The sequence below is a fragment of the Hyaena hyaena genome, unplaced genomic scaffold (assembly GCF_003009895.1).
Source record: "Hyaena hyaena isolate Hyena2069 unplaced genomic scaffold, ASM300989v1 scaffold_257, whole genome shotgun sequence".
In the NCBI taxonomy this organism is placed as follows: domain Eukaryota; kingdom Metazoa; phylum Chordata; class Mammalia; order Carnivora; family Hyaenidae; genus Hyaena; species Hyaena hyaena.
In genome coordinates, this window is record NW_024080889.1 from 351,471 (window position 1) to 371,217 (window position 19,747).

General features: G+C 36.2%; 1 protein-coding gene and 1 pseudogene across 4 annotated transcripts in view; both read left to right on the forward strand.

The window, feature by feature from the left end:
• Positions 1 to 19,747, forward strand: part of FAF1 (Fas associated factor 1) — a 451,681-nt gene that overhangs the window by 285,918 nt on the left and 146,016 nt on the right. For all 4 annotated transcript variants that reach the window (XM_039245398.1, XM_039245400.1, XM_039245401.1 and 1 more), the window contains one exon: positions 17,945 to 18,040. In XM_039245398.1, coding sequence (XP_039101329.1) covers positions 17,945 to 18,040 — 96 coding nt within the window. The remainder of the gene's footprint in view (positions 1 to 17,944; positions 18,041 to 19,747) is intronic.
• Positions 8,907 to 17,468, forward strand: LOC120240619 (annotated as a pseudogene).

A 19,747-nucleotide genomic window follows, 5' to 3' on the forward strand; every position in this document is an offset into this window, starting at 1 on the left:
GCTTTTTGTTTTGGTAAACCATATGGTATGAAATATCAAGTATTGTAATTACATTATCTTCTGGGAAAAGATATTTTCATAATTAGAAAAATGTTTGAAAGTTTGGTTTTCAGTTACTTTAAAAAGTGTTCAGATTATTGGACTGCCCCATTTGAAGCAGGGTAATATATGTGAAGGAACTAAGTGAACTGCAGGTCATCATATTAACACTGCTACATATACTTTTTTGGAGAGGTACAAAAGTACTGTATTTCTTGAGTGGAAAATTTGATAAGCCTTTTTCCAGCCTGTTCTCCAAGCACCAACCAGTTTCTTTAAGAATAGAATTTTTTAAGTATACTTTAACCTAATTACAAAATAATTCAAATGACATAATGATTATGTTTGCCTAACCTAAGGAGTATAGTAGAGTCCAAGTTCAATTTGTCTTTACAAATGTCCAGGCTATGGACACTCACCATGCAAAAAAAAAACAAATGAGATATTACAATATATACTGCTCTCTTTATTTCTTTCATTGCCATTCTACACATTGAAATATATTATATATTAGCTATGATTTCAGGTAATCTAATAACATCTAGAGACTTTGGAAATTTTTTCATAATTTAACTTTACCATGTTTCCACACTCCGTAAATTTGAAGCTTAACAAGCTAGCCAGGTTGGTTCACATTTAAAGTAGAGGTGATGTCATTAAAAAAAAAAAAAAAGCTAGGAATGAACATCTTAGTTCTGACTCTGCTATATTTATTAGGTTTGTGATCTTGAGTAAAAAAGTAAGAACCTATTTTTTTTTTTTTTCTGAATAGGACTTGATAAACTATGCCAGGTACATTCTCACTAAGGCAGTAACAAAGATTAGAGATAGCAGGATAAAATACAGCTAACATGGTACATACTTTATTCACAAACCAATGGTTATTAACTTCATCAAAACGGAAACTGTTCACCATTGGCTATATCCTAGCACTCAGGTGATTTCCTCATGGATGCTAACTATTAGTTAAGTGAATGAATAATGCTGCATTTTGCACTCTACTTAAGACAAGCTTAGTCTGTCTATTCTCCAGAGTTATATAGCAAAATCCCTACCATGTGTGTATGTGGACACACACACACACCACTTTTTAATCCTCACAACAATCTTATGAGTTAGAAACTTTACAGAGGAGGGAATTGAGGAAATGAGAAGCTAAGAGAGTTGTCTAAAGTCATACAACTATTAGCCAGCATACCTAGGATTTCAAACACTGGCAGTCTGACTTTGGAGTCCAAGTTCATACTCTGCTTTTATACTTTTCCAAGGAAGTATAATGACAATGATTACCAAAGAAATTATCTTACAGTGATACAGGTTTCCTCAGAAACTTCCCTGTCACAGGTGTAAATGATTCAGGAGACATGGGTATACATTTGGGGGGGTGGGGGAATGGATTCCTTTCTTATTCATTGGGACTTTTTTTCTCCCTTTTTCCTCCTAGAACAGCAGGACAGCAGGGTCCCCAGTCCATTGCATCAATTGAAGCGGTGTTGATAACTTTCTTAGGGCTATGTCTTCACCAATACAGAGATGTCTACAGGGCTAAGGCCTGGACAAACTTCCACAAATGTAGGATAACAGAGTTTCGATTCCTAGATATTTGGCCCTTCCCTCAGTCAGGTCCATTTCCTGGGCCAAACTTTCACCTCTTTAACCCAGACCCTGACCTACCCGTGTGAGACCTCTGTTTCTAAAATCCTCACTGCCTCTTCTACTCAGCTCTTACCTGGAATTATAGTCCTCCCCTCAGGAACTGGCTGACTAAAAATGTTTATTTCTGGAAGAATTCTCAAAGTATTACTAGGTATGATTGACTACCAAAAGATACCAGGTGTTTTTGGGTGCACCTGGCTGGCTTATTCAGTGGAGTGTGTGCCTTGTGATATCAGGGTCGTGGATTCAAGTCCCATGTTGGGCATAGAGCTTACTTAAAAAAATTTTTTTAAAGATACCAGGTATTTCAGAGAACAGAAAATTTTGAGATTGGGAGGTTATAATAGGGGCTTTCAGGAGGAGATTGAACTGAGCTTTGACAAAGCAGTTTCAGTTCCTTTTTGTCTTATGATCCAAGCATACCTATAAAACAGACAGGTAGAAAAGAATGGGGATGGAAACCCAGGCAAGAGTCATGGCATGAGCAGAAGTCTAGGAGTAGGCAAGTGCAAGGCATATTTTTGGGTCAGTGAACAGTCAAATATGTATACAGTATAAAAAAGGAATGGGGATAATAGTGGGGAAAATGGGCCAGAGATGGTCTTGAAAAACTTGTTCAGAGTGAGGTAAAGGAACTCAGAAATCACCTAGTGCATGTTTTTTCATTTTACAGGTAATAAAACTGAGAGAAGAAAGTTGATCAAAGTCACAATAAAGTGGCAGGGTTGGGATTTTAATCCACATCCTTTATCTATATACAGTGTTCTTTCAATGTTTTAGCCCTCCAATATTTTTATACACGTGCAATCATATCATAAGCAGCATTGATGGGAGGTCATAAAAGAGCACCATCCATTCCTAAGACATAAAAGAACAATAGTACTTGATTTGCTTTAATGGTGGTAACAGAAGAGAAGTAGCTTCAGGTTGGTTAAATGTATTTAAGCTGAGTCCTTAGTAGGCTTAGTCTCCCAGTCACTGCCCCAGATAGCAACACTTCTTTCGTCTCCCCCTCCACCATCCTCCCACAGGCTGTTTTCCTGTCCTTCAATCTTGGTAAAGTTCATTTCATAGGAATTAAATGGGAACTCTGTAATGAGTTTCCACTTTTGGACATCACTTGTAAAAAATATCCTTATAAAAATTTCCATCATAAGCAGGTAGTGAATGTCAGAGATGGGCTCTTAGATGCACTCAGAGCTAAAATATATCTAAACAAACATGCTCTTCACTGGGTGATACTTAGAAGAATGACATACAAGCTGTTGAGAATATATAAGAAACCCCTAAACTTAGTTTGTTCACCTAGGAAGAAAATATTTTATTTTATTAAATATTGGTCAACATCTTCTGAATACCTTTGGTTGTGGAAAAGTTTAAGTAATAAATTGGGTTGTTCTGTGTATGTTCAGAACACATATCAATTAAGTTAAATGTAGTTGACATAAGGTGTTATTAAATACTTATCTGATACCAATACTGTCATCTAGGCTTAAATTTTTAAAGACAGAAATAATTGGGCATTGCATCCGAAAACACGTATATGATAATCCTTTTTTCTGACAAAGAGCCAAAAAAAGTGTGTGTGCTTTTTGTTTTTGTTTTAGTTGCAAAATTAATTAAGTCTGCCATGTTTGGCACTTTTTCTCTTATCATCTTTTTAATGCTGCCAACAAAGATGGTATTCCCATTACTCAGATTAGAAAAGTCGGTTTTTATGAGATCAAGCAACTTTCCTGGGAAATGGTATAAAAATCAAAGCCAGGATCAAAGGCTATCTGTATCCGAGTACCTGGCATAATGGGAACTTAATAAATGTTTATTGAATAATTAAGTTATAGACTGTGGGTAACTATATAGTTCATATAACTTACTCAGCAACTAGTTCTAAATTTTGAAGTAATTATGGGGAAGAAGGGCAAGTTCAAGAGAATTCTGCACGTTTCAGATTACTTTCCCCCTCTCCTCACCTTTCCCATGGGTTAGAAGCAATGAATTTTTTAATAGGTTCATTTCTTTCTTCTGCCCTCCACCAGAGGGTGCTCATAAGCAATTAAATGACCAAGTTTAACAATGGGAACTAAGAAACAAGTGCCATTTTAATTCACAGCATGGATTATTGGCCCCTGTGCAAAATAGCTGACTTTTTAAAAACAGAACTCTTGATTCAACTGAAATAGCTTCTTTGGCTTAAAGTTGCCTTGCAAATAGTAACTTGTCTGCCTGCCTGAGCTAGTATCTTTATAGAGGTAAACCTGACCATTCTTGCTAAATAGGTATGAGAGAAATTATGCTACTAGGCAATGTTAGACTGGTATAATAGGCTACATTCTTATACAACCTAATGCTCTTCAGAAGTACTCTAGTATTCTGAAGTACTTCAGAAGCTCTTCTAATGTACTCACTAGAATCAAATAATAAAATGCAAGAATGTTATTATCTACGTATTTAGTTTATAAAAGTACATCTTTTTAGAAATTTTGCTAATTCTATTCCAATGGGCAAATCTTTCTTTATGGTGCAGTCTGGTTTTAGGAGCTGGGATGCAATAGAGGACTTTAAAACAAAAGCTTTTTGTGTTGGGCACCCTCTCTTTAATAGAACTGCAGATAGTGTTGGACCAGTGCAAGGAAGCATGAAGGTAGGTAAATATAGGTGGAAAAGTAGCATCAGTTGATTCTGTTTTCAAGAATCACAACGTATTTTTAAAATATTTTTGAAAATTTTAATAAATTTATTCTTTATTTCAAAAGTTTAAATGAAGAATGTCATGTGGAATTTACAACTTCTCAAAGTTACAGTTCGCATATTGGGAATATTTACATGTAATTTATAACACTATTGGTTAAATGGAACCAAAATAAATATTATAATGCAGTTTTTTTAATTGAAAATTGACCTCTGCAGATGTTCACTGAGGACCCAAGAAGATGGCCAGTTTATACAGCTTTTAATTTAGAGTGTGGTTATCCAAGAATGCCACAAATTAGTAGCTTCACTAAGGCATTTCTGCATACCAATGCATTAGGAAATGCTATTTATTTTGACAGTCATTTCCTTAAAGATCAGTCTCAAATCATTATTGATTTGAAATCCCTTTTTTCTTTTTTTAATTTTTAATTGAAGTATGATTGACATTTAATATTAGTTTCAGATGTAAAACATAGTGATTTGACAATTACATACATTACAAAATGCCCACCATGATAAGTGTAGTTACTGTGTCACCATACAAAGTTATTACAGTATTATTGACTATATATTCCATATGCTCTACTTTTCATTCCCATGATTTACTTCTTATTTTATACCTGGAGGTTTGTACCTCTTAAACCTCTTCACCTATTGTAGCCATCTCCCTGTTCCCCTCCCCTTTGGCAACCACTGGTTTGTTCTCTATGAGTCTGTTTTTCTTTGTTGTTGTTTGTTTTGTTTTTTAGATTTCCACATATAAGTGAAATCATGTTATTTAATGGTATTTGTCTTTCTCTGATTTATTTCACTTAGTATAATTAGTATAATACCCTCTAGGTCTATTCATGTTGTCACAAATGGCAAGGTTTCATTCTATTTTATGACTGAGTAATATTCCATTGTGTGTATATATATATATATTTACTGCATCTCCTTTATCCATTCATCTATCGATGGACACTTGCGTTGCTTCCTTATCTTGGCTATTATAAATAATGCTGCAGTAAACATGGGGCACACATATCTTTTCAAATTAGTGTTTTCATTTTTTTCAAGTAAATACCCAGAAGTGGAATTACTGAATCATATGGTATTTCTATTTTTAGGGGTTTTGTTTTTGTTTTTGAGGAAACTCACTGCTTTCCACAGTAACTACACCAATTTACATTCCCACCAACAGTGGGAAAGGGTTCGCTTTTCTCCACTTCCTTGTCAATACTTTTTTTTTTTTGTCTTTTTCATACTAGCCATTCTGACTGATGTGAGATGACATCTCATTATGGTTTTGATTTGTGTTTCTCTGCTGATTAATCATGTTGAACATCTTTTCATATGTCTGTTAGATTAAAATAAAAAACAAGTCAGGAACAGTTCAAATTATACACACACACACACATATATATACATATATATCCTAAATTTTGGGGTTTTCTTTTTAGAGATTTGGGATAATTAAGCCAAAATATAGTATTTTACAACTAGCTATAACATCTTTGAAGAACAGGTTAAAAGTCAAAAGAACAGGGGCGCCTGGGTGGCTTAGTCGGTTAAGCGTCCGACTTTCGCTTAGGTCATGATCTCGCGGTTCGTGGGTTCGGGCCCCGCGTCGGGCTCTGTGCTGACTGCCAGCTCAGAGCCTGGAGCCTGTTTCATTCTGTGACTCCCTCTCTCTCTGACCCTCCCCTGCTCATGCTGTCTCTCTCTCTCCTAGAAATAAATAAAAACATTAAAAAAAAAAAAAAAGTCAAAAGAACATGTTTGTGTTGTCATTAAGCATCTGTGTGACTTGGTAAAAAAACATTACCTCTCTACATCTCAGTCTCTCCCCTTAAATAGTACTATTAGACTAGATCCTACTGTGAGTAGAAACTACTTTTCATTTGGAATCTATTGGGGCCACTGATAGAAGATCCTTAAGAGTGGCTGCTGATAAACTCAGGAGTATCACATTACTAGCTTTGGATGGAGCAAGGGATGCTTGATGGGGATAGTATGGCAGCAGCACTTAACTCAGCTGAGACTTAAAGATGTGTAGTCTCCTTGTTGGGATATCAGCAGTTGATGAATTCAAAGACCTTTCCAACTCCAGTATCTTCTGAGTCTGAAATGAAGCCATATCTATAGCAGCCAACCTTGTTTCTTCCAACTCTACTTGCTTGCAAGATAGCATTCATGTTTTTAGACACAGCAGAAAGCCTCAGAATTTATTACTGTTGGTGTTTATTTCATTAAACCTTACCAACCTTGCCAAATCAGTTGAGGACTATAATACAACAAGGCCAGGGAAAGAAAACATTTTTTGAGCTCTTTACACAGGAGTTTTGTATATAATTGATCTTGACCTGCACATCTCTTGTAATATTCCATTGGTTCCAGATTCTTATTAGTCACTTCCTTTTTAACAGTGTGCTTTTTTTTTTTTTTTAATGAGGTGACTAAACTGCTATTTAACCCTGCTACAAGAATGTGGCAGTGGGCTAGTCCAGACAAGTGGATGTGCACTTCGTAACTAACATTCTTAATAAGCTTGCTTCAACCTGCCACAAATTAAAGCTCTGTGACTTTTCTAGCACATAAGTGATTTAAAAAAAAAAAAAAAAAAGCTCAGATTGTGAATAAATAAGCTTTTTTGATTTGCACTCCAGTTGGCAGTAAATGAAACTTTAGCTTCACAATTCATTTTGGTTCATAACTATCTTAATCTGTCTAGCTTCAGCTAGTGAGCATCTGAAGCTATAAAAGGGTGATACAGCAGTCATCTTCAGGGCTTCTTATTCATAAAAAGAGTAAGATTTGGTCTTGTCAGATATGTGATGTAGTTGAAAACTCCATGGCTTTTGGAATAAAATCTAGTTTGCCACTTACTGTGGCACTGATCTTAGACTAGCCCTAAGTACCATAACTTGGTCTGCAGTGCAAAACTTTTAAAAAGTCTTAGTCTCAATGATTAACAATGAGGAAAAAAGACAAGCTGCAATATGGAGGAGAGGGCTAAAATTTAGCTACAGAATAAAAAATACTTTGAAGAACTAATTCGTATTTCTAAAGAAAGTGTTATTTAAGAAGGGCCCTATAAACATTTTGACAACTAAGCTTAAAATAATAATACTGTGACAATGACTTGTTAGAGGTAGCCTGTGATCAATTATGATGGTTTATAGGAGTTGTCATTTGCACATTGCCCTAATATTTCATTTTAATTTGTTTGTAATTCTGTAAGGGGAAGCACTGAGAAGATTCTAAAACTTCACAAAAGACAACATTTTGGGGGTTTCTAAGTTGTTTCAAATAATTGCCATTACTGAAAATTAGTTTCATCTGTATACTTTGCATAATTCACAAACTTTTTGGTCTCAGGATCCTTTTGTACTCTTAAAAAAAAAAATCATCAAAGACCTGAAAGAGCTTTCACTTATAAGGATTATATCTATTGACATTTGTCATATTCAGTATTTAGAAAAAATATTTTAATTTTTAAAAAAATTTTAAGTTTATTTTGAGAGAAAGAGAGAGGGGGAGAAAGAGACAGAGGTGGTGAGGAGCAGAGAGAGGAAAGAGAGAATCCCAAGCAGGCTCCCTCCATGCTGGCTGTCAGCATAGAGCCTGATGTGGGGCCTGAACTCACCAGCTGCGAGATCATGACCTGAGTTGAAACCAGGATTTGGACACTTAAGTGTCCCAAGAAAAAATTAAATATTTACTTGGGATAATAATAAATCCATTACATGTTGATATCAATAGCACTTACAATTATAAATAATTGTATTTTACAAAAATAAAATTAGTGAGTAGAGTGATGTTTTACAATTTTACAAATCTCCTTAATGTCTGGCTTAATAGAAGACAAGTCGTTTCTTGTATCTTCTGCATTCACTTGTTATGATATATCATTTTGGTTGAAATGTATGAAGAAAATCCAGGCTTACATTGTGGCTCAGCCTGGAGAAGGGAGAAGTATTTTAATAGTCTTTTCAGATAATTGTGGATATTATTGTCTGATACTAAACCAGAACTCAACAAGTGATAGTTAAATGTTAGTTTTAAAAGATTTTTAATGTTTATTTTTGAGAGAGAAGGCGAGAGCACGAGCAGGAGAGGGGGCAGAGAGAGGGGGAGATAGAAGATCAGAAGTGGGCTCTGTGCTGACAGCAGAGAGCTTGATGTGGGGCTTGAACTCAAAAACCATGAGATCATGACTTGAGCTAAAGTCAGACACTTAACTGACCGAGCCACCCAGGTGCCCCTCTAAATGTTAGTTTTGATATGGAATCTGCAGCCATTTCAATATACATTTTGTACTTTGTTACAGTAAGATCCATTGATCTGTCTTGCACTTTAAATAGATCCTTTACCAGTGCATAATTTTGCAATACCCTGCATTCATTGTTCATCTGGAGGGTATTGGTCCTCTGAGTTACACAGATTTTCATGTTGATGCGGTCCATTATATGATATAAAAAAATTATCACCAGTTAACATCACTACTGATACCACTGAAAAAGTCTTTAAGGGAGCACATGGCTGGCCCAGTTGGTGGATCATGCGACTCTTACTGTCAAGGTTGTAAGTTTGAGCCCCACATTGGGTATAGAGATTACCTAAAAATAAAATCTTATTTAAAAAAAGACCATTTTTAAGCATTAGGACGCTGGTTAGCTCATGGTAGCTGATATGTTTTCCAAAATTTTAATTTTTATTTGAAAACTCAAATATTTTCATGGGTAATTGATATTCTTCGACCTGTTCCTTGAAGTAACAGGCTTGCTTCATTCATTTTGGAAGAAAATCCTGTCAAATACCTAAATCCAAATAACCATTGTTTGTCTGCCACTTATTTAAGTAATAATAGTGTTCCAATGAAAAAATTTTTCGTTCAGCACACAGGCAAACACTTATACAAGTGCTTTTTCCTCAGCATAACCATCGTACTTTGCCATATGTAGCAGGAGTGCTTTATGCAGACTTCTCATTTGTCACATAATATTAAAAGAGTTGTACTCAAGAGTCACGTTTAATTAAAAGTAATATTTTTTACTGATTCAGCAGGTACATCTTCACTGGCATTTTTATAGTGAGTACATGGCAGCAGAGACTTTCACACAGTTTTGTGTCACTACCTTGATTTGTGCTAAGCTACCAGCAGTTTTGCCCACCATTGCTTTTTCACTGTCAGTGTAAAAACACAGTGAGAAAGTCGAATACATCTAAGTGTTATTATGAAAATTACTTTGACCTTGTGGAACCCCTAAAAAGACCTCAAGAACCCTGTGTCTGTAAACTACATTTTGAGAATCACTGGCATAGTTAATATGTTCCTAAGAAAATACTAAATCTTGGGGCGCCTGGGTGGCTCAGTCGGTTGGGTGACCGACTTCGGCTCAGGTCATGATCTCATAGTCCATGGATTCGAGCCCCACGTCGAGCTCTGTGCTGACAGCAAGCTCAGAGCCTGGAGCATGCTTCAGATTCTGTGTCTCCCTGTCTCTCTGACCCTCCCCTGCTCATGCTCACTCTCTCTCTCTCAGAAATTAAAAAAAAAAGAAAAAAGAAAATACTAAATCTTAAGAGTATTCACTAACTGATGGAATACCTACTCTGTGGCAAATCTATTTTCCTTTAAGCCATCTTACAGAAAGCCTTTTAGGAAAAGTAGTATTGTTCATCTGTTATAGAAGAAGCCGAGGTTTAAGATATGAAATACTGATTGGAATAAATAATAGAACAATAACTACCAGAAGTGAATTTGAACTCGAGACTCAGACTTTAGAAGTCCTTGCTTTCAAGAAAATCAGAAGATAAGCCACAAACTGGTAGAAAATATCTACAAAAGATACTTCTGATTAGGGATTTTTATCTAAAATACACAGAACTTGGGGCGCCTGGGTGGCTTAGTCGGTTAAGCGTCCGACTTTCACTTAGGTCATGATCTCGTGGTTCATGGGTTTGAGCCCCGCGTCGGGCTCTGTGCTGACTGCCAGCTCAGAGCCTGGAGCCTGTTTCAGTCTGTGACTCCCTCTCTCTCTGACCCTCCCCTGCTCACGCTGTCTCTCTCTCTCCTAGAAATAAATAAAAATATTTAAAAAAATAAAATAAAATACACAGAACTCTTAAAACTCAACAAGAAAATGAACAACCCAATTAAAAAATGAGCCAAAGACTTTAACAGACATCTTACCAAGGAAGAGACACAGATGGCAAATAAGCATATGAAAAGATGCTCCACATCATATGTCATCCGGGAAATGCAAATTAAAAAACACCTATTAAATGACCAAAATCCAGACCACTGACAACAACAAATGCTGGTGAGGATGTGAAGCAATAGGAACTCTCATTCACTGTTGGTAGGGATGCAAAATGTTGCAGCCACTTTGGAATACAATTTAGTGGTTTCTTAGAAAACTAAACCTACTCTTACCATATGATCTAGCAACTGAGTTTCTTGGCATTTACCCAAAGGAGTTGAAAACTCAGCTCCACACAAAAACGTACTCACAGATGTTGATAGCAGCTTTATTCATAATTGCCATAACCTGGAAGGAGCCAAGACATCTTTCAGTAGGTGAATGGCTGAACAAACTGTGGTACATCCAGACAATAGAATATCATTCAATACTAAAAGGAAATGAGATTTTAAGCCATGAAAAGACATGGATGAACTTTAAATGCATCTTACTAATTGAAAGAGACCAATTTGGAATGACATTCTGGAAAGGCAAAATTACGGTGACAGGAAAAAGATCAGTGGTTGCCAAGTGCAGTAAGGGGTGATAGAGATGAATAGTCAGAGCACAGAAGATTTTTAAGGTGATGAAAATAGTGTGTGTGATATTATAATGACGCATAAATACCTTTATCCAAACTTATAAAATGTACAACACAAAGAGTGAACCCTAATGCAAACTATGGATTTTGAGTAATCATGTGTTGATATAGGTTTATCCTTGGTAAAAAAAAAAAAAAGAAAAGAAAAGAAAAACACCATTCTGTTAAATTATGTTGATAATGGGAGAGACTATGCTTATTGGGGGGATGGGGTCAGGAGTATAGGAGAAACCTCTGTACTTTCTTCTCAATTTTGTTGTAAACTAAAATTACTCTTTAAAAAAATAAAGTTTTTATATATAAAATATACATTAACTCTCATGCCATTCAACAATATAACCCATTTTATTTATATATTTATTTATACACACACACACACACACATATATATATATATATTAGTTTAATTTAATTAAACCCATGGCCCATTTAATATAATGGCCAGTAAGATTTTTAGGCATGAAATTCTTTTACCCCAACCTGTCCCCATTCAGAAGATTATATCCTCAGATGTGCTGTATTTAAAGGTATAGAATTAAATAATAAAGGGATTTTGACTTGACTTCATTTTGAATTTGTGAGCCTGTTTTGAATCTCTGCATCTGTGATGATGGAAAGTCAGAGAATTACAATCTAACATGGCTAGGGAAAAAAACTGAATAAAGCCTTGAAATAGGTTTTGCAGATGAGTCACAGTCCTTCATTATATTAGGGTAAAGCAATCTTGTGATTGAGAGATTGCCATTTTGTATAGGTTAATTAACTAATATAATGTGTGCAAATCTAACTTTTTTAAGGTAACTCTCTTCAACTATAAAGTCAGACAAACCTGCAACCCTAATCTTTTTTTCCAATTTTTTGCAAAATAAATACCCCAATGATAATAGTATCAATCCTTTATAAGTATATAACCATTTGGGTTTACATACATTATCTCATTGAATCTTTATATCAACTCTGTGAGGGAGAACAGATTGTATTACCCCATTTTTATAAATTAAGGACAGGTTTATTAGTCCATTCTCTAAGAAAACTGAAATACAGAAATTCTAAGTGATTTGCCCATTGTCATTGAGCATTTGAGTGATTTACCCAGCCAAGAACCTCAGCCTTCTGACTACCCATGTAAATTTAGGTTATGCGTCCCAGCAAACATTTGCTTTAGCCCTAAATTCTTGAAATCACTCTCTGAGTAACCATTGTCCCTTCCAAGAGGTAGCTAGCCCTACAGAGACTGCCTGGAGGAGATATAGATGCATCTTTAAACACTTGTATTCCTTTATCTGTGCCTATTCTTATGTGCATCTTTTGTCTCTCCGACTGGTATATATGTTCCCTTTGGACAGACTTACATTTAATCCACATTGAGCACATAGTAACTCAGACATTTCTGACCCTTTAATTTCCTCAATGTATTGTGATTAGTATCTGAAATAGAGTGATGCAGAGGCCCACTTGGTCAGCTGTAGGCTAAGGAGAAAGTGCTGGCCATTCCTCTTCAGGAATTACTAGTAGCTATGGGGAAGGTTAATGTTGATAACTATAGACACCAGCCCATTGAGGAGCCAGCCCATTTGTAGTACTATGTACTTTTGAGTACTTTCCTCCAGCTTCTAAAATATGTCCTCTTATAACTTACACATGATTAGGCTGCTATGCGAAGGTAGTCACAGTAGTATTGAATCATCATTTCTCTCTCCAGGTCCTAAAAATAATGATCATTGGAATGATAACAAGTGTCTGACTAGTCAGTATACTTTCTTTTTTTTTTTTTTTTAATGTTTTATTTATTTCTGAGAGAGAGAGAGACAGCGTGAGCAGGGGAGGGTCAGAGAGACAGGGAGACACAGAATCTGAAACACACTACAGGCTCTGAGCTGGCTGTCAGCACAGAGCCCAACACGGGGCTCAAACCCATGAACCGCGAGATCATGACCTGAGCCGAAGTCCGACTGAGCCACCCAGGCGCCCATAGTCAGTATACTTTCAAAGTCAGCTTTTACTTAATTTAACCCTTTCAGAAGTTCATTGACATAGTTAAGGCAGGGATTACTCAGCCTCAATAAATGGAAAACTCTGGCTGAGAATAGAGAAATGACTTTCACAAGTTCAGGAGGCTTGGAAGTACTTGAATCAAGATTTTTCTGGCTCCTGGTCCAAATCTCTTTCCATTATGCTACACTGCTTCTGATTGTCAGTGACATTTACCATCATTATTGTTTCATTGCCAGAGGATTTCAGGATGGGGGAGGACAACTTTCTTAAATGAAAGCTATTGTGAAAGTAACATGACTTAAATTTAGCCTGTGCTTCTTATCCAAATTAGCTTTGCTTTTCTTGGTACTGAAATAAAAAAAAATTGAGCTAATTGTGACAAATGATGAAAAAGATTGAAAAGAATGACAGAAAGGATGAAGTTTTGCTTTTTATAATTATTATTACTAATCAAGTTTTCTAGCATTTGTAAGGTACAATGCCAAAATATCTAGATGCCAAAACAAACTAACAAATACCTCTAACCATGGGGCACCTGGCTCATCTGGGAAAGCATGGGATTCTTATTTGCAGAGTCGTGAGTTCGAGCCCCACGTTGGCCATAGAGGTTACTTTAAAAAATAAATAAAATGAAATGGTTAAAGTGGCAAAGGTTATGTGTACTTTAACCCAATAAAAAAATAATTTAAAAAAACTCTAACCAGACTAAAGGAAGAATAATAATCAAATACAAATGATTTTTATCTGTATAATCTATATGACACCACACACCTCACATGATTGAAAATACCTGTACAGGCAGAGAAGGACAAATATTATATGTTTGCACGTATAGGAGGATTAGGAGGAACTTGACGGAGGAACAAGGGGGAGAAGAAGGGGGGAAATGGTGGGGGAAAGGGAGAGAGGCAAACCATGAGAGACTCTTGAATGCTGACAAAAACTGAGGACTGATGGTTGTGGGGGGGAGGGGGGGATGGGCATGGAGGAGGGCACTTTGGGGATGAGCACTGAGTGTTATGTGGAAACTAATTTGACAATAAACTATTTGCAAAAAAAAAAGAAAGAAAATACCTGTACAGTTATGTGACATTTGTAGTTTTCATTCAGCATTTGTCTTCAGATAATTAGCTTGATTGTAACACATGTTTGAATTGTACTCATGACCAGTCCACTATTGTGTCTTTGATTTGTCTCTATGAATTTACAGATATTTGGGTTTCCTCAGATATCAGTTTAATTCACACCTCCCCAAAAGTTACCAACGGATGCTTTCAGTGTGCTAATGGAGACCCTGTTTTATTGCTAATAATAATAAAAGAAACTTTTTATCATCATTACATTAAATACACCACTGTGTCATTTCATAAACATTAGAGAAAACACCCTCTTTTGGCTATTTAATATTGTTTTAATTCTTCATTGTAGACAAAAGTGACATGTGCCCATATTTGTTCATGTTTTCCCAAATTTAATTTAAAACTCCAATTAATTATTTAATATCTGACCCACTAAAAACTTTAATAGAAGTAAATATATATGGCTTTAATTGTGTTGGCTAAACTAGGCAGACTCTTTGGGTGACATTTTAGATCATAATGGTAATAAAAATCAACTGACTATGTGCCAGGTACTGTGCTAGGAGCTTTACATATATTATAGATTCATAAGCTATAATAACAATTTGATATTGTGGATTAATATGATAAAATAATAAATGACATTGTTACTATCTGTGGAAACTTTTCTCTTTAATGCCTTCAATAAACACTATTCCAAGTACCCTCCAAAAAAAGATTTATAGAGCACTGCCCTGGAAATTAGTAAACTGAAGTATTGTTCTAATTGGAAAAGTAACAGACATACTAGTCGTGGGTGGGGATGTGGACGTATATACAATTAGCTTTATTTTAGACTTATTACAGTCTCCTGGAGTACCAGTCTATTGTCTTATGGAAAAATAGCCTTGACTAAAAACAAACTGTTGGGACTACATCAAAATAAAAAGCTTCTGCACAGCAAAGAAAATAATCCAGAAAATTAAAAGGCAACCTACTAACTGGGAGAAGATATTTGCAAGTGACATATCTGATAAATGGTTAGTATCCAAAATATATAAAGAACTTAATACAACTCCATTCTCCCAAAACAAATAATCAAATTTTAAAAATGGGCAGGAGACATAAATAGCTATTTCTCCAAAGAAGACAGATGAGCAACAGACACGTGAAAAGATGCTCAAAAGATCACTCATCATCAGATAAATACAAATGGAAACCATAATGAGATATCACCTCACACTTGTCAAAATGGCTAAAATAAAAAACACAAGAAACAAGTCTTGGCAAGGATGTTGAGAAAAGGGAACTCTCTTGCACTATTCGTGGATATGCAAACTGGTACAGCCACTGTGGAAAACAGTATGGAGTTTCCTCAAAAGGTTAAAAATAGAACTACCCTATGATCTGGCAATCATACTACTGGGTATTTACCCAAAGAATACAAAAATACTAATTCAAAGGGATACCTGCACCCCCAATGTTTATAGGATTATTTACAGTAGCCAAATTACAGAAGCAGCCCATGTCTATCTATCAATGAATGGATAAAGCAGAGGTGAGATATATTTTTTTATATATTGGAATATTATTCAGCCATATAAAAGAATGAAACCTGTTAACATTTGCAGCAATGTGAATGGATCTAGGAAGTATAATGCTAAGCAAAATAAGTCAGTCAGAGAAAGACAAATACCATATGATTCACTCATATGTGGAATTTAAGAAACAAGTGAGCAAAGGGAAAAAGAGAGAAAAAAAAAAAAAAAACAAGAAATAGACTCTTAACTATAGAGAACAAACTGATGGTTACCAGAGGGGAAGTGTATGGGGGATGGGTGAAATACGTGATGAGGATTAAAGATTGCACTTACTATGATGAGCACTGGGTGATGTGTGGAATTGTTGAACCAATATATTTTAAACCTGAAACTAATGTAACACTGTATATGTTAACTATGCTGGAATTAAAATAAAAACTTACGGCTACCAAAACGATTGGCAACTGAGTCAGTGCTGTATCTTTTGTATTGATTATTCCCTGGGCCTTGAGAGCAGGCCAGGCATCATGTCACCCCTTCTTGGTGTGGAGGAGAAAAACCAAGGTATATGTTGGTAGTCTGAGAACCAGTGTCAGCAGAGGAGAGTTAAAAAGGGCTTTCAGCTATTACAGTCTGTTAAGAACTGTGTGGATTATAAGAAATCCTCCAGGATTTGCCTTTGTGGAATTTGAAGATCCTAGATATGCAGAAGATGCAATGTGAGGCCTGGGTGGGAGGGTGATTTGTGGTTCCCAAGTGAGAGTTGAATTTTCAACAACTATGCCTTGGAGCTCTGATTTTGATAGACCGACCACCTGCCCAACATTCCTTTGATCCCATTGATAGATGCTATGAATGTTGCAAAAAGGGACATTATGCTTATGATTGTCACCTTGATAGCTGGCAGTGGAGAAGCAGATTACAGTCTAGATCACATTTAAGATGCAGAGGTAGGCAATACTTTTGTTCATACAGCAGGACCAGGGAAGGGAGGTCAAGATCAGCATCTCCTCAGCAATCAAGACCTGTGTTTCTCTGTAGATCAAGATCAGCTTCACACAGAGGTCTACATCTGGTTCCATAAAAACATCAAGATCCCCATCAGAGTAAAGATCAAGATCAAGATCAGGGTCTGTTTCACGATCAATAAGTAGCCAAAATGGGGCGCCTGGCTGGCTTAGTCGGTTAAGCGTCCGACTTTCGCTTAGGTCATGATCTCGCGGTTCATGGGTTTGAGCCCCATGTCGGGCTCTGTGCTGACTGCCAGCTCAGAGCCTGGAGCCTGTTTCAGATTCTGTGTCTCCCCCTCTCTCTGACCTTCCCCTGCTCACGCTGTCTCTCTCTCTCTCTCTCCTAGAAATAAATAAAACATTTAAAAAATTAAAAAAAAAAAAAAAAAAAAAAGAAGTAGCCAAAGCCCAGATCTCCATATCCAAAAAGAAGTCACTCCCCATCAGGAAGTACACAAAGAAGTGCAAGTCTTGAAAGAGTGGACCGAAGTTCTCAAGTTCACCTTTTAGGGAAGAGTCATTTTGTTTACATTATTATAAGGGATGTAATGGATTTGATGTCTATAAAGTGTAACCTAGGAAGGGTATTTCAATTAGCTAACCAAAATGGATTTGGACTGTTACTCTATAAATTCACCACAGTTAAATAATATAAGTTTTTTTTTACTGTATTAACATCCTGTCATCTGAAAATGTGGGTTTTTATTTGGCATATTTTCATAAAATGTTTCTAATTAGAAAAAATTAAAACATAATAAAATTTAAAAATAAATAAATAAAAAGAAATAAATAAAAAAATAAAAATAAAGAAAAAAAAAAACGAAACCACCCCTGCCAACCAACATCTTTATCTCAGACTTTCAACCTCCAGGACTGTGAGAAAATAGATTTCTTTTGTTTAAGCCAATAAAAAAGAGGCCTTGACTATTGTAACATCGCATATATGGAAAAATTTCAAATTTTCAAAGCCTTCCTGGTAATATAATACCTGGGCTACTAAAGTGAGCTTTCTAATCTAACTTCAGAAATAATAGAAAATATCAAAAGTAAAGTCCTTTTTTGAAACATGGTCTCATTTTGTTTACAAATGATGTATTCCTCTTTTTTTTTTTTTTTTTTTTTACAGATGTGTCTTGCTGAATCAGGGCTGTCTTATCCCTGCCATCGACTTACAGTGGGGAGAAGATGTTCACCTGCGCAGACACGGGAGCAGTCCGAAGAGGTAAGCCTGTTTGCCACCTTTTCAGTGAATAGGAGGCCTGTCTTTCACCTGCCTGCCCACTTCCTTTTCTTTTTTATCTGCCACACAAATGAATAGATAAAGTTAATGTAGCATGAATAGAGTCTCAGTAAATTCTTGAAGACAGATTTCTCATGCGAATTTATTGCTAACATGCTCCTTCTTGGTCTGTAAGTTTCATGTTTCAGCAGACAGAATTCAGGTGAATTGGTTGAAATGAATTTTATTTAGAATTGACAGATTGACTAAAGGATTTTCTTCACTGCTAACTATATAGTAGAGTACATTTATTAGGACTGATCTTGAAGGTCCTTTAACTCCTGGGGTTGGGGCACTTTCTGTGAGTCAGATGTTGTGCCTCATACTAGGTAACATAGATGAATAACAGGGTATCTATAGCAAGGTGCTCAGAGTCAGAGATGATAGATTAGCAAACTAATAATGGATAATGTAATAAAAGCAGTGATAGTACATAAGGTGCTATGGAAAAAGAGAAGAGGGGCAGATAAGATTCAACATGTTTGTGTATGAGATGTGTGTCTTTATGGGTCTGAACAGTGTTAAAGGCATTATCTTTTCCACGCTCTGTGTCCAGCTATGATTTTGGGTACAAGGGAAGGGGAAAAGATAGATTGGACATGACAATTTATCTGTTTAAAAAGTATTTATTACTGGTACAGCCCCTCTGGAAAACAGTGTGGAGGTTCCTCAGGAAATTAACAATAGAACTCCCCTATGACCCAGCAATAACACTGCTAGGAATTTACCCAAGGGATACAGAAATGCTGATGCATAGGAGCACGTGTACCCCAATGTTCATAGCAGCACTCTCCACAATAGCGAAAACATGGAAAGAGCCTAAGTGTCCATCAACGGACAAATGGATCAAGAAGATGTGGTTTATCTATACCATGGAATACTACATGGCCATGAGAAACAATGAAATCTGGCCATGTGTAGCAACATGGATGGACCTTGAGAGTGTTATGCTGAGCGAAATAAGTCAGGCAGAGAGGGACAAATACCATATGTTTGCACGTATAGGAGGATTAGGAGGAACTTGACGGAGGAACAAGGGGGAGAAGAAGGGGGGAAATGGTGGGGGAAAGGGAGAGAGGCAAACCATGAGAGACTCTTGAATGCTGAAAAAACTGAGGACTGATGGATGAGGGGGGGGGTGGGCATGGAGGAGGGCACTTGTGGGGATGAGCACTGGGTGTTATGTGGAAACTAATTTGACAATAAACTATTTGTAAAAAAAAAAAAAAAGTATTTATTGAGCTCCCACTATGTGCTAAGAAAAATCATCACCATGACTTAAAAAAAATGTATGTGATAGAGATCATAGCTAAATAATACCAAAAAACTGTTACTTCAGTGTTTTTCAGGCTAACGTATGATCCAAGTATTCAAAAGGTGAAATAGTCCAGTAAAACCCTTTTCCATTTACATTATATACAAACTATGGTTGCCTATTTTTATTTAAACTGGCTACATATTTTGAACAATCATTGTGAAAGCTGCCACAGGACCTTTCCAGCCATCTTCTGAATATGTATTTATATCACTTAAATACGTGAAAGAGAAATGGGACTGCATAAGTTATATTCTAGTCCATGCTCAACCTGTGAAAGTGATAATTTGCTGCTCTGGTTTTTAACATGTTTTTTAGAAATCCACAAAGAAGAA